The sequence below is a fragment of the Nematolebias whitei genome, chromosome 13 (genome assembly GCF_014905685.2).
Source record: "Nematolebias whitei isolate Nwh7 chromosome 13, NemWhi1, whole genome shotgun sequence".
NCBI classification, from domain to species: Eukaryota; Metazoa; Chordata; class Actinopteri; order Cyprinodontiformes; family Rivulidae; genus Nematolebias; species Nematolebias whitei.
This window is the reverse complement of record NC_056510.1, coordinates 18,474,020-18,489,589: the sequence shown is the minus strand read 5'-3', so window position 1 is coordinate 18,489,589 and position 15,570 is coordinate 18,474,020. Positions and strand designations below refer to the sequence as shown.

Genomic DNA, 15,570 nt, shown 5'->3' with positions numbered 1-15,570 from the left:
TGAGCATATGCTGTAAAAATGTGTAACATCTGGATGCAGTGTCTTGTACTCGTTTATCTCAATAAATACAATAATGTGTAACTTAACTGTAGATTTCAAATGACTGTGCAAATAGTTCATAGTGTTGTCTTGAGCATTTTCAAGTAGACTTTTTTGCATTGAAAAACACCTAAAGAGTAAACGGTTATAATGGAAACATGACAAAGCCATTTGACTATATTGTTAATAAATAATGGTGTCAGGATTTTCCATTTTGATGACAATGACACTTTCATTGACATGAATACTTGCTTTTGAAGAATGAGCTATCCATTTTGCTCAAGTGACACACTGTTGCAGGTTATCAACTGTTCTGCAGTTTGTACTAATTGTCTTGAGAAATGCACTAACTGTTGTGCACACATTAATATTGTGATGTGAGAAATGCATCAAAGTGACTGAGAAAAACTGTAATTACACAAAACTGCTGTAGTAGAATAGATTTTTGATAAATTGTTGAACTAAAATAGTTTATGTGTATTTATTTATGTGTTTATTTTCTGAATTTTAAATTCGAAGCATATTTGGTGTATTGAATTTTCTGTTTTTGTTTCAATCAATGCTGGAAACAAGTCAAGTCGTGTTTATTGCGCATTTATGCGCATTTGCTACGCAGATGGGCAATTCATGAATCTTTACCTTTGACCCCATTGCGTCACGAACAATTTGAGCCAATCGTTGGGCTCATTGTTGGAAGCTGCTCAGCAATCTCGGAGGTTCTCGCCAACATGGTGAGTGATAGCCGCTCAAAAGAAATGTTTTATGAGTTTACCGTTATCGGTTGGAGTTGTCAAAATCTTTAAGTCATGTTTTATTTGTAATTTAGTTAAAAATACTCTTCTTAGGTTTTGTGGAGAAGTACAAGGTTGTGTTTTTTTCAGACCGCGGGTTAGCATGTCGTATTAGCATTAGCGGTGCAACATACTCACTTTCATGGCATCGACTATGACCTGGAAGGCTGAAACTATTGTTAAGAGCGTGAGTAATAGGAAAATATCGTTGTATTGCTACTTATTGCATTGTGCTGTTATTTACGTTTAGCATTGTTCAGAACCTGTGGTTGGATAAGCTTAAATACCTCTCTCTACGTATTCGTTTAATTTTTCTGTTCCAGAGTGTAGACGGAGTCTGTAGTCATTCATTAGGAATATTAGCAGCTGTCATTGTTAGGAAGCAAATTGTTTATTATGAAAGGTTAATATTGATTGCCTTTAACTATTTCAGATATGACCAGAGTGAGCAGGACAGCCGCAGTTATCGGCTTTTTTTTTAATTCAATATATTTTCAAATAATGTGTCTGCTCTCGCGGTATTAATATTGTTATTGTTGTTATTCTGTAGTGTGAAGCATTAATAATTTATAGATCATAACATCTTTAGAAAAAGTCACGTTTATGGCAATGAAATGGGGAAAACCAATTGCATATACACAACATTAGGATTTTGATGTCAAGTGTGCTTGAAGCTAAACTTGTTTTTTCTGTTTACAAGCTCTGTTTGTAATGTTTTTAGCTAAAACGTAGATAATTTTGCAAATTAACAAGTCTATGACTTGCCACATATTTGTTACTTAATTTTGCTATCATGTACTTAAATAGTATATCTGTTTGGTCTCATTAATAGGTAAAGTTACAAAATCTAAAGCACTCTACAGCTTGGCCATGAAGTTTACATTTGTGCTATAGTTTTACTGTTGATCCAACATTTTTCAGTCAGGTCATCTGGACAGTTTCTTTTTTGTGTGTGTGCTGAAACGTTTTGCCTTCGGTCCAGAAGGCTTCATCATTCTGGACCGATGGCGAAACGTTTCAGCACAAAAAAAAAAAAGAAATTGTCCAGATGACCTGACTGAAAAATGTTGGATTGTATACCTGGATTATTGAGCATGGACTTTGTTGTTTTACTGTTGACTTTATTAACTTTGCTGTGAAAGTTCTCACCTATGCAGAGAACAAATGTCATCATTGTATAAGAAGAAACAATGATGAATATAAAAAAAAAAAAGGGTTGTAAGCTCAATCATCCAGGTAGATAACAACAAAAAAGGTTAAATCGTGTCATCTGGACCAGTTTCTTTAAAGCATTTGATTGTTGTACATGATAATTGATTGTTTTGGATGGGTGTGTTTTGCACATGTTAAAAGCTTACTTTTGAGATTCCAACAGGAGGTTGGCTTGAAACACAGCAGTGATGGCTACCTATGGGACTGATCTGGTTGGCAGGCCGTAGACTGAGGAAGTCCTCTGGATGGGGGACGAAACATTTCTCACTTAAAGAAACTGGTCCAGATGACATGATTTAACCTTTTTTTTGTTAATGATGCAAATATATAGCACTTCCAGCACTTTATGACAGTCATTGCCATATTTTTTTGTCATATTTTTTATTAGTGGTTTGTGTCTGCAATATATACGGTATATTTCCATTATCGTTTGCAATATGATGGTATGGGAGATTGATGAAGTGAAGATTCAACACAATTTGTTGGCTTCCTTAGATAAATAACTTTTACTAATTGGCTTTTTGATTCAGATCTTCAGAGCTTCAGCTTCAGTCGAGAGCTTCAGATCTCTAGTACTGTGTTATTGATGAATTGTTAAAGTATTGTGCAACCATTAAGAACATAAATAACTGTCTATTCCACTTGTGTTTTGTATAACTAACTGTGTTGTTATTTACTGTCTGCAGTCTTCGTCAGAGACTAGTGCTGGCCAGAGCCAAGCTGTGTCTTATACAGCTGTGCCCTCTGCAACAATACCTCCCCCATATGTAAGTCATCATGAGAGATGTCTGAGAATCGATTTTATATTATTCATTTCCAGTTATGTGGTTCAGATTATTATTTTACACTAATACATTTTTTCTCACATGCTCTTTTATTTTGGTTAGATGGCACCACCGGGAATACCTCCCCACTACCCTCCCATGGTAATACCCCCCATGAGTCAGCGACCACCCAGCATGACTCCATTGCCACCGGGTATAATGCCCCCTGGCATCATGCCACCAATGGCTGCACCACCAATGGGACAGGTTTGGGGTTTATTTTTTGGGGGGTCTTATGGGTTCAAATGTCTAAATTAACATTATTTATGCTTCTAATTTACATAAAAAATGGCCAAAGTTTTGATGATAAGCGAAAATTGTTCCATCTTAAGTTGTATTTGTGTTGTTTTGGTTCTTTTTTTTTCAGTCTTAAAACAGGGTCTTTTGTAGCTAAAAGTGACAGGATCTAATGTGACCAAGGGAAAAACTTCCGACTTATATTTGTTCCATCTGTAATATTTATTCTCTTGTTTCCAAAAATAACGAGTTATTCCATTAGCTGTTTTCCTGAATTAAAACATAGTCTTATAATAAGAAAGTGTTTAAAACAGAACACGATTAATTTGAGACTGGACAAATGTTGTCTAAAACTAAATTTCTTCTGAAGCAGTCACATTCCACTTTTTTTAATTTTAAATTACCAAATTACTGGCATGATTTAGATGTGCTGGAAAGGGATGCTTTTGTTTTGGTTTGAGAAGTTGAGGAGGGATGTAGTTTGATGTGTTGTTACACAGATCAAAAGTTGTGAATTCACACAAATAAGAACGGCATGTTCATCGTTGGTCTCACCTTTCCCTCAAGCTACAGGCAGCCCTCTAAAACTGACACCTCCATGCTCACGCTGTGTCTTAATACTTGTGCCATGGTAAAAAAAAAAAAGTCAGATTAATATTTCAGGATGCTTCTTTTATTAGATCCCAGGCATGATGCCACCCATGATGCCAGGACTGATGATACCTCCTCGCATCCCAGCTGTAGCTGTACAACCAACGGGACCAGTATGTTTCTGTTTTCCTCTTCACACATCTTAAAAATAAACCGAAATCTGTTAAATACTAAAAACAACACAACCAGATGACTCCTTTATAGGCAGATGTATAAATTAGACTGTTTCAGAACAAATACAGGGATTGCCTTGAGCGTTCATTGAGTAGTTTATTTTGTTTTGGTAACAGTTAGTCTTTGAATCACTGTAAAGAGATTAAGTACATAAAATCAAGGAGGTGATACATAAAATCAAGGAGGTGAATGAGGTGCAAGGAATTAAACATTTATTTTCCCAGGTGGGTTTAGAGAACATAAGGCACATGTAAGCAATGCAAAGGTTACTTTTGTCTACATCTTGTGTTTGTGGTTATGTATAGATTAAAACTTTGTTTATGCCTTTTGTAAATAAGTTTATAGTGTTTCTTTTTTTGTTTAAATAACTCAAAAAATATTTTTCTCTACAGCCTGGTGTTGATTCCACAGGTAAGATCTTTACAAACCGCTTTCTTTTAATTTTTCTATTCATTTAAGGTTCAACATTTGATTGTTTGTTGGTTTTAACTTTGCAGTTGCTGCACCTGGAACAAATGTAAGTCTGTCGTGGCTTTCTTCACAACAGTTTTGGGAGTGTTGTTGTCTGTTAGCCTCAGTACTTTAGCTTCAGTGTTAGCATTTTGTTAATGTATTTGTCTTGTTTTTGCAGAGTACTAGAAATGGATCGCCACAAGAAGAGCAGCAAAAAAAAGTGTGCACACATTTGTAACAATGATAGAACCATTTTAAGTTTTTTTTTTTTTCGTTCCTGCAGATAAACTGCCTATTTACAGTGTTTGTGTTGTTTTATGTTTGCCTTTAGAAGTCTCTGTGGACAGAACACAAATCACTAGACGGGAAGACCTATTATTACAATACAGAGACGAAGCAGTCCACATGGGAGAAGCCGGATGACCTCAAATCTCCTGCAGAGGTACAAACATTTCTCCCCTATATGACATCTTGCACATCTGGTAGTGATGTTCACGTTAACTCGTTATTATTGCGTTAACACAGACAATTATTTTAACGTGCATTAATACTGTTAGGTTTTGTTTTTCTCCTTAATTTCTCTCCTCTGCGCCTATGAACATACACATACAGCACTCCGGTCAGGGGCTGGCTTTCCAGCTTGAGAGCGAGAATGGGTCTGCCTCAACAAGGATTACATCCAATCTCATTGAAGCTTGCATTGTCTTGACCACTTACTAACAGGAAAATATTTTTAGATTGATTGCTATTATTATTATTTTTTTTTTTACCTTAGTCCAACACTAGTTTATAAGCTAATCTGCACTTATTTATTGACAAATTGTAATTTGTGGTTTTACACAACTTCCTTTTCTTAGTTTTATTTGATATTTAAGAATAGTTCAAATTATATAGGGGGATATTGCATATATAGACACCACATATGGGGGCTGGGATGGTCTAGGGACAGGGCAGCCGACTTGGGACTCAAAGGTCCTGGGTTCGATCCCCGGTCATTGCACATCTCGTGGTGTCTCTGAGCAGGACACCCCATCCCCAGTTAATAATAATAATGAATTTAATTTGTAACAGACTTTTCATTAACAAAAATCTCAATCTCCCCGGGCGCCTCCAAAGGTCGCCCACTGTTCCGCCTTGTGGTGGATGGGTTAAATGCAGACAGCCAATTTCACCGTTGTGTTGGAACATAAATGATGACCATACATGCACATTATATAAACTGTCAAAAAGCCATACATTTTTCTCCTGTTTTAAAAATATTAAACTGTCTGTTGTGCAGTGTTTTAGCTAAAACAATCAGAATGGTATATGCAATTAGTTTTATTGTATACACATTGTATTTTTTTATCATGGATGCACAAGTCTTGATTTTGCACTAATTATTCTTATAGCAATTGCTGTCTAAATGTCCATGGAAGGAGTACAAGTCAGACACAGGGAAGCCTTATTATTACAACTCTCAGACAAAGGAGTCCAGGTGGACCAAACCCAAAGATCTGGAAGATCTGGAAGGTAAACGGCTCCTTCATGTTGTCATGACCATGCATGAGAAACAATCTTTTCAAAATGAGTCATCTATGAGTCTTTAACCACATCATGAATGACATGATGCATGACTTGGTTTTGGAATCAGATTCACAAACACTAGAAACAAATAGTAGAAAGCCTGGGTGACCTGCGTGCACTGATCTGTATGTTGGTCACTTCTTTGTAATTAGCTCTAAGATGAAAGCAGGACCCTGATTGTGATCTCTTCTTATTATTCCAGCTATGATCAAAGCAGAAGAGAATGGGTAAGAATTTTTTGTGTTTACCTTTCATTACGCTTCACAACTCCACTATTTATTGAAATGTATTTAAATTTATTTAAACCTTTTTCTGTTTGGGCTTCCTGGGACCGAGGGGCATGAATTTATCATCTGGGTTTGATTTCAGAACTACAGAGGTGGTGGCCCCTGGAACAACTACAGCTCCTGTGGTTCAAGCCGATAATACGGCCACTATGGAGACGGTAATGGAGGTGGAAACTGCAGCAGCGGTAATCTCAGAGGAACCACAGTCCCAGGTGACCGTGAATCAAACAGCTGAGGTCAAGGCTGCAGAAGCACCTGTGACGTCCTCCGAGAGTGCAGTCGTCACTGAGAACACAGCCAGGTAAACAATTATGACCCTTATTTTACAAGGAAAGATCACCTTCGAATGAAATGTAAATTTCTTTCCTCTGGCCTGTAGTGCTATTTATCCACTGAATGTTTTCCACAAAGTGCAGCGTTTTAGAGATACTGAAGGGAAAGATATTTAATTTTTATTTTGTTAGAAGAATCTGTTAGAAGGTTTATTATTTACACTAAAGTACAACTTGACATTGCCCAGAACAGAAGGAGACGTGATGATGCTCGTTTAACGTACCGGTATGTGCATCATCCATGTGCTGAGTCATCTTTTAACAAAAAACTTTGATAAGTTGAGGAAACAAAGTTCAGAATTGATTATGGCACCAAAACCATGGGTTTGCATTTCTGTGTGGAAAAACACTTCTCTGACATTTGTTGCCATATTGTCCCCACAAAACACCACCATTGTCCATTAGCTGCAGCCTTTGGGTTCTCCAGAGCAGCATGCACCAGATGATTCTGTTCTTTACAGTTGTGTTCTGAACCCAACGTGATTCCTTGTAATTTGACAATTCTTGATGCAATTTTTTTTATTGCTAACGTTTCACTGCTGACAATATGGAGTTTGTTAGACAGAAAATATTCTCTCGTAAATCTGTTCCTGTTTAAGTTTTCAAACATGTTGGTTGGTTATATGGTTTGAGCATTACAAACTCATTTCTATCCCGTTTTTATCAGAGTTGAGGACAAATATGTTCCTCTGCAGTTCTTACCAGTAAATCGATGTATAATTAGGAATACAAGCAAGAGGGAACAGATTATGGATGCAGATGGTGTGGTCCATTTAACTTGTGGAGAATAGAAACAGTTCTTTAAATGAGCATGTTACTTACTTTTCAGTTTTATATCCACAGTCATGTCCTCTCACATCACAGCTGAACACAACACATTATGAAATGGAAATCAGATTTTTTATATAATCTAGTAAGAGTGGAACATGAAATTCTACTTTTGCTCGCTAAAATAGTTGAAAGGAAACGCTGACAACAGTAGCTATAATCAGTTTTTATTTCCTTCAACAACAGAGTCATATTACCGTTGTCATAAATCATGGATAGTTACCTTGTACGACCCAGCTGCCGTGAAGGTAAACGGGTAAAGTTGACAGCAGAATGATATGGTTTGGTCTTAATTTATTTTTGGCTCAGTATACTGCAGAAGTCATATTATTTCACACTGGTTATATCGTGTTTAAATGAGTCTGCTGTTTGGGACATCTGACAGGACAGCTCCGTTGTTTAGGCTGTTTATCTTTATTTATGTGTGGCTGCAGTAAGTCCTCAGCTTAACCTGTAATGTTTAATTTGTTCTCAGTGTTGAAGTCAAAGAACGGCCTGAACCTGTGAAGAAAACGTACAAGTGGAACACAAAAGAGGAGGCCAAGCAGGCCTTCAAGGAGCTGCTGAAGGAAAAGGTGAGTTGGGGGCGTCGCTGATCAGGAGGTGGGCAGATGTTCTTTTCAGAGGCTCGTTTCGATGCAGAGTTTTATACACGAGTATGAATGTTGTACTGTGAAAATGTGAAAGCAGTGTAAGGTTTATGTGAAGTACAAAAACGATTTTCACTAAGAGGAATAACCAAATAATTGTGATATTCTGTTGTGCCATCCTATGTTGTTTTCATTGGAAACATCTGTATGTTTTAGTTGATCAGGTCTAGTTGTTGCTGAGTTAACAGGTGAAAATATTTCAGCTTCGTACTTCTATTAATCAAACAGGAGCTTCTGTATTTATTTTTGTCTTCAGACGCTTAGACGCGACATGAGCCTGTTATTGGAATATTTGAGCTACCTCCATGTCTGCTGATGCTTGTGTGTTTATCATCACACCCTTTGCATCTGGGTCTTGATCTAATCCCCTCTTTCTCTCTTCACCCCCTGGGAGGTGTGTTAAGTTCACCTCCTGTTGCTGTGGGCGTGCTGTGTTTGCAGCTGCAAGGCCGCCACCCACCTAAAATGTTACTATATTTAGGCGCTTTTAAATTTTGTGCACAAAGCTCTCCTTTGAGATTGCATGCCATTTCCTTCAAGATCTTAATGGCTCTGTCTTTATGATTAGCTTTATTGGATCACAGGCAGGGTGGGGGTTGGCTGGGATTAAGACACTGGGCGAAAGTGGCACGCCTCACCGAGTTAGAATAACTGTCAAGTGACAAGACAGAGAAGCGCCGTGGAATCAGTTCATAATGGATGAAGAGTCACTTTCTCAGTGAGGCAAGAGGCAGAAAGGGTGCTTATATAAGCCTTTAGTGGTAGTTTTTAAAATTATTAGCACATCACACTCTTACTGACATGCCGTTTATGAGTAATTAAGAAAATGTGTTGACTGAAAACACCCAAAACAGAAAAGTATTTTTTAATTTCGTCATTTTTCCTCTCAAAAATACAAAGAAAAAATATACAAGTTGTGTGTTTATACCATTATTTTGTGCTCTTTGTTTTAGGGTGTGGCATCAAACTCTTCTTGGGAACAGGCTATGAAACTGATCATCAATGATCCTCGCTACAGGTCAGTCTAATCAGGAGATTATTTAGTTTACTGTGATTTATAAATCAAACAAGCCTAATCTGTGGTCTTAACTTGAATTTTTCCATCAACAGTGCTCTTCCTAAGCTGAGCGAGAAGAAGCAGGCGTTCAATGCCTACAAAGTCCAAACAGAGAAGGAGGAAAAGGAAGAGGCCAGAATTAAATACAAGGAGTCCAAAGAGACGTTCCAGAGGTTCTTGGAGAACCATGACAAGATGACATCCACCACCAGATACAAGTAAGAGCAGCTGGGATTTGTTTTGCATGTGTGTTTGTCCACAAATTGATTTGTGGCACTCTGGACTGTCAGTTTGATGATGTGGACCGGATCAATAAAGGTCACGTGTGGTTTATGCACGCCATCGAGCAGCCGCTGCGCCGTTCGGTTCCACTCAACCCGCTCTGATCTGACGGCTTCTGTCCAACCGTTGCAGCTGAATTAGTTTTCACCAAAACACACATGATGGTTGTGAGTGAGACGAGTGAAACGTTTCGATTTCAAGTTTGTGATGTTCTCCTCTTACACCCGAATCTAATTAAACCATGTCTTTTTCTTTTCATGATTTCTAAGAAATTATGGAAGTATTAACATTTTGTAGACACTACAAAGTACAACTAAAACATCTCGATTATTAAATATAAATCTATATATTCTAGTTTTTTTAACACGGGTGATGTGCTTTTAAACATGCACTCAAATGTGGCATTTTAAACGCTGTAATCGTCGTTCTTGGTGCTGCTGCGTGTAACTTCTGGTTCTTGAGTATTTTTGGTTGAACATACGGGCGAGCTGGCTTGATGGGACTCGTGACCTTGACACGATCTGGTTTCAGAGTTCTGGCACCAGCTTGTAATCTGGGATGACACAACAGGCGGCTGGGGAGTGATTGCAGGGCTGTGTTTTTATTTAATTTATTTCTCTGTAATATCAAGCTCTTAACATCAGTCTCGCAAAATAAATGTTTTCAAGGAACGTTTAAAAAAAAACATTTGAGCTAAAATTAGTATTTTATAAACTTTATTTAGATTCTCTTCTAGTCTTTGTTTGGTGTAGAGGAGCAATTTAGAATGGGATGAAGCTACATTTGGTTTGTAAAACACTGCCCTCATGTGGGTTTTTGTCAAAATACTGCAAACCTTTAAAGTGTCGTCTCCATCCAGGAAAGCAGAGCAAATGTTTAACGAGCTTGAAGTGTGGAGTTGCGTTCCTGAGAGAGACCGGCTGGAGATCTACGAGGATGTGTTGTTCTACCTCGCCAAAAAAGAGAAGGTGAGACGTCGTTTCACGGCACATCGCAACGATTCTGAACGTTTGACACAATACAACTTTATTCTAACTGTCCTGTTTAATTTTTCACGCAGGAGCAAGCGAAGCAGCTGAGAAAGAGGAACTGGGAAGCTTTGAAGAACATTCTGGACAACATGGCCAATGTGACGTACCGGACCACCTGGTCTGAAGCTCAGCAGTATCTGCTGGACAACCCTACGTTTGCTGAGGACGAGGAGCTGCAGAGTAAGACGCCTGTTGTTGACCTGTTTGTCTTCGGGGGGGGGTTTATATGAGGTGGGGGCAAAAACTGTGTAATGTGTTGACAGATATGGATAAAGAAGACGCCCTCATTTGTTTTGAGGAGCACATCCGAACGATGGAGAAAGAGGAGGAAGAGGAGAAACAGAAGACTCTTCTCAGGGAAAGAAGGAGACAGCGCAAAAACAGAGAGTCCTTCCAGGCACGTGAATCAAAAAGTTTTAAATGCGCTGCTTTAATGTGCTGCGTTTACTTCAAATGTTTTCTTTTTTTAATACTCACTCAGGTATATTTTACTTTTAAAATAGTAGAAGTTGTTGTTTAATGTTCACGTTTAGAAATTTCTGGACGAGCTCCACGACCACGGCCAGCTCCACTCCATGTCCTCCTGGATGGAGATGTACCCGTCCCTGAGCTCAGACATGCGCTTCGCCAACATGCTGGGCCAGCCCGGTATGACATCAGACTGCGTCACACGTGACCACACGCATGAGCACATCTGAAACACGTGCACGAACATGAGCACAGAAGCACAAATGCATGCATCAAGACTGTACATTATAATGAAGCTGCTCTATCCTGCAGGTTCCACTCCTTTGGACCTCTTCAAGTTCTACGTGGAAGACTTGAAAGCTCGTTACCACGATGAAAAAAGAATAATCAAGGACATCCTCAAGGTTAGATTATGATCATTTAGAAATCATTTCTATTTGGCTTCTTGTTAGAACAGTCTGGACCGCGACTGTTTTACTCAGTGTTGTTTGAGGGTTGTACGTTGTTGCTGTTGAGTCTGAGTGTTTTCTCCTTCAGGATAAAGGGTTCTCCGTTGAAGTCAACACCAGCTTCGATGACTTTGGATCGGTTATCAGCTCGGACAAGAGAGCCACCACTCTGGATGCTGGAAATATAAAGCTGGCCTTCAACAGCGTAAGTCTCGGCCTTACAAGCCCATGGGCACAGATCTCGTTAGGCAAACTGCACAAACTATTTACTTTTCAAGCCTAAAGCAACTTTAACTCAACTGAACAGATGGGAAACCATCAGATGGTTTAAATGGTCACTCATCTTATAAAAACAGGTTGAACTTCTTGCTGCAACAGAAGAGTTTAAAGAGTTTTCTTCTGTACATTTGTTGGCATCTTTCTCGTTCCACAGTTTTTGCGCTATTTCAACAATTATAAATCAAAATGTTCAGCTCTTTCAGGACAATCCTGTTAGGACTTTTGGTATTGGTTTAGCTTTAGCTGTTTAAAATATTTAACCATTTCTGACATTTTGTTTTCTCATAGAAAATTAGTTGAGCTCATTTTACATCCTTCATATCTTTAGATCTATTTACAATCTTTTACTGCTCCTTTCACATTTAGTTCTGGTTCAGCTTCTTCCAGCTTCCTTGTGCAAATTTAAACTTGTTTTCAGCTAATTTCAGCTGTTTTGTGCTCCTTTTAGATTCTTTCTAACTACAACATTTTTTGTTCTTCCTCTAACTTCTTTCTGCTAATTTTAGCTTGTTATGCTCCTTTCAGCTTTTTTCTGCTAATTTCTGGGGGGGGGTCTGCCATTTTAGCTACTATTTAGCTGTTTTATACTAATTTTAGCTTTTTTAACCAATTCCACATTTTTTTGCACTAATTTAAACTTTTTTCAGCCTAATTTGGCAAAAATGTGATCTCTCTACTTCTAAAAATTTCAGCTTCTTTCTGGGTTTTTTTTTTAGCTGCTTTTCAGCCTTTTTTGTTGTTGCTAATTTCAGCTTTTTTCAGATAATTTCCACTTTTTGTGGTTCTTTTTCTGCTTCCTTCAGCCTAATTGGGCAAACATGTTCTTTCTGCTTTCTTCTGCAAATTTAAGCTTGTTCTATCTTTTCATCTACACTTATAGCTTTTTTTTTTTTAATAGCTAATTTCAGTTGTTTTCAGATAAATTTTTGTAGTGACGTCTGCTACTGTCAGCCTACCGGTAATTAACTTGTTTATGCTAATTTTAGCTTCTTTTTGTTTTTAGCTCTATTCAGCTTTTTTCTGAAAGTTTCACCTACTATTTAGCTGTTTTATGCTAATTTTTGCCTTTTCAGCTAATTCCATATTTGTTTACCTTATTTAAGCTCTTTCAGCTTTCTTCTGGTAGTTTAAGCTTCTTTTTGCCTTTTTAACTACTTTTCAGCTGTTTTTGCTAATTTAAGCTTTTTTTTTAAAGCTAATTTCCACTTATTTAAACCTAATTCAGCAAATATGTGTTCTTTCTGATTTATTCTGCAAACAGGCTTGTTCTTCCATTTCATCTACGTTTCAGCATGTTTTTAGCTAATTTCAGCTGTTTTTCAGCAAGTTCGTCAGCAATAAGCATTCACTGCATTTTCACAGGAAATGCATTTTCTTTAGTTGTCAGCTGATTTAAAGAAATTTTAGTAACAATAAAACAAATCTGTTTCTTAAATTCAGTCTAAAATGGCTCGTTATGAAACAAAACTATTTGAGCTTTTAACAATATCAGCAAGTTAAAACTTTATTTCTGTTGAATTCTGAAAATATTCTATGTAGGTCAGTATACATGTCCGTATAGAAAGTTGAAACAGGTTTCAAAGTTGCTGGGGTCCATGTGCAGCTGCCTGTAAACTTGACGCTTTACTTCACATGTAAACATGGAGTCCAGGACAGGGTTTGTGTTGTTCACATGATGTTTCTGAACAGTTACTGGAGAAAGCTGAAGCCAGAGAGAGGGAGCGCGAGAAGGAGGAGGCCCGCAAGATGAAAAGAAAAGAAGCAGCTTTTAAGACCATGCTGAAGCAGGCCACACCCCCTCTGGAGCCAGAGGTTACATGGGAGGAAGTACGTACCCGGGATGTCACAACGCCATCTTTTTTTCTGTTTATACTTCTCCCCATCACATTCAGTTTTATGCCGAGCGACTTTTGACTCTTCCAGGCCAGAGACAGATTCCTGAAAGAACCTGCTTTTGAAGACGTGACGCTGGAGTCCGAGAGGAAAAGAATATTCAAAGATTTCATGCATATCCTAGAGGTAAGAGCCCGCTGGATTCATCAGTCTTCACGGTGGCCATGTTTAACATTTTCTTTCTTTTAGCATGAGTGCCAGCATCACCACTCCAAGACGAAAAAGCACTCGAAGAAGTCCAAGAAGCACCACAGGAAACGCTCTCGCTCTCGATCAGTTAGTGTCTTAAACACGGTTGAAAAGTTTTCTGCTCCATGAAACCTGATGATCATCAACCGTTTTTCCTCCTTAAAAAGGCCTCGGAGTCTGAGGAAGAGGAGTACCACAAGAAGAAGAAGCGGTCGCTGTCCAAGTCTCCCTCTGAACGCTCGTCTAGCGGAGAGTCTGGTTAGTGTTTTCCTTCTATCAGGTGATGTCAGAAATGCAGCTCTGACTCTCTGTCTGTCTGAAACTAGAGAGAAGCTATAAAAAGTCCAAAAAGCATAAGAAGAAGGGGAAGAGGAGACGCCACAAGTCTGTACGTACACGCCGTTTCTACTTCCACTGCATCGTCAGAGTGCACGCAGTCCGTTTCTCCTCTCATTCTAACCATGACAAACAGGCCTCGCCGGATTCTGAGAGCGAGAAGAAAGGACGAGAGCGCGACGGGAAGCACGAGAGGGAGGTGGAGAAGGATAAAGAGAACGACAAGTCTCGAGGGAAGTCCCGCTCAGAGTCCAAACTGAAGCCTGTTAAAAAGAAAGCAGCTAAAGAGGAGGTGAGTTTGTCGTTATTTCTTTCGACCCTGATGTGTAACTCCCATCAGGCACTAATGCAAAGCCCCACCCGGCTCTGTTTCGTTCAGGGGGGCTGGGACACCTCAGGCAGCGAGCTGAGTGAAGGAGAGCTGGAGAAAAGACGACGGACTTTACTGGAACAGCTAGACGCGCCTTGATGATGCGTTCGTTGATCTTTTTTATTTTTATTTTTTTTGTTGCTCTTTGTACACTTCAGCAAACATGCATTCCCAGTACTGCTCGCTCTTTGCTGAATGAGAGAACACCCGGCGCTGGTTTTAATGGGGGTGCACTAATGTACTGTTCTTACACCCGTTCTGTGACTAATTTGATATCAGGAAACTCTTCGGCTGTTCAGTTTGTAAACGTCCAGCTGCCTGTTGTTAGCTTCAAGTATTTTCTTTAGCTGGCTGTAATCGTTCCTTTGTCAATGTCCATCATTTTTATTTGAATTAAAAGCATATTTTAAAGTCACGCTCACTGTCTTTATAAAATAGTTCTATTTTATAGAACTGTAAGATTGCAAGAAAATAATCTAGCTTTTTTTTTTTTTTTGCATTTGTATGATGGGAGGAGTTTGGCTAAAGATAATCTAAGTGTCAAAGTTCATGCTTAATAATCCAGGTAATGAATCCAACAAAATTAAGTTGAGTCCTCTGGATGGTTTCTTTTTGAGGTGTTTCATCCTTCATCCAAAGGACTTCATCAGTCCGAGGAGCCACAACAAACTCAGTCCCACAAGCAGCGCACTCACGTAGTGGGCCCAACCAGTTTGATGATGATGTTTCTGGAGTCCGCCCATTCTCGTCAACTCCTCTGAAGCAGCCATGGCCTCATGAACTGATGAAGTCTTTTGGATGAAGAGCAAAATGTTTCAACCAGAAAAAAAAAAAAAAAACATCCAGATAAGCTGACTGAACTTTGTTGGATGTTTTTTAGCTGTAATATTGAACATGAACTTTGATGTTTTGAACCATTTTGACCATGGCTGCCTCAGAGGAGTCGACGGGGGACAGGGTGGGACCCAAAAACCATCTTATCACCATAAAAGTGGTTGACCCACTATGTGAGTGTGCTGCTTGTGGCTGGCTCCTCGGACTGAAGTCCTTTGGATAAAGGACGAAACGTCTCAATAACTACAAAAAAAGAAACCATCCAGAGGACCTGACTTTGTTGAATAACCTAAGTGTCTGCTTTCTTTAAATATATCAGATTATTTTAGCAACTCTAG

At 38.7% G+C, this 15,570-nt stretch overlaps 1 protein-coding gene across 2 annotated transcripts; it reads left to right on the top strand.

Annotated features, from left to right (window-relative positions):
* Positions 1 to 715: 715 nt before the first annotated feature.
* On the top strand, positions 716 to 14,699 carry prpf40a (PRP40 pre-mRNA processing factor 40 homolog A). 2 transcript variants are annotated; one of them, XM_037686405.1, is made up of 27 exons: positions 716 to 770; positions 2,729 to 2,809; positions 2,930 to 3,073; positions 3,784 to 3,867; positions 4,321 to 4,339; positions 4,426 to 4,445; positions 4,557 to 4,601; positions 4,713 to 4,823; positions 5,773 to 5,893; positions 6,150 to 6,174; positions 6,317 to 6,535; positions 7,870 to 7,969; positions 8,998 to 9,062; positions 9,155 to 9,319; positions 10,243 to 10,351; positions 10,444 to 10,594; positions 10,678 to 10,811; positions 10,948 to 11,062; positions 11,195 to 11,286; positions 11,420 to 11,536; positions 13,300 to 13,437; positions 13,534 to 13,629; positions 13,693 to 13,779; positions 13,860 to 13,950; positions 14,019 to 14,080; positions 14,165 to 14,320; positions 14,408 to 14,699. In XM_037686405.1, the coding sequence occupies exons 1-27, from the start codon at positions 768 to 770 to the stop codon at positions 14,495 to 14,497; spliced, it is 2,640 nt and encodes an 879-aa protein (XP_037542333.1). In that variant the 5' UTR covers positions 716 to 767; the 3' UTR covers positions 14,498 to 14,699. The 2 variants fall into 2 exon arrangements, with proteins under 2 accessions (XP_037542333.1, XP_037542334.1); XM_037686406.1 differs by having other exon boundaries at positions 4,560 to 4,601; positions 14,408 to 14,698.
* Positions 14,700 to 15,570: the final 871 nt, after the last annotated feature.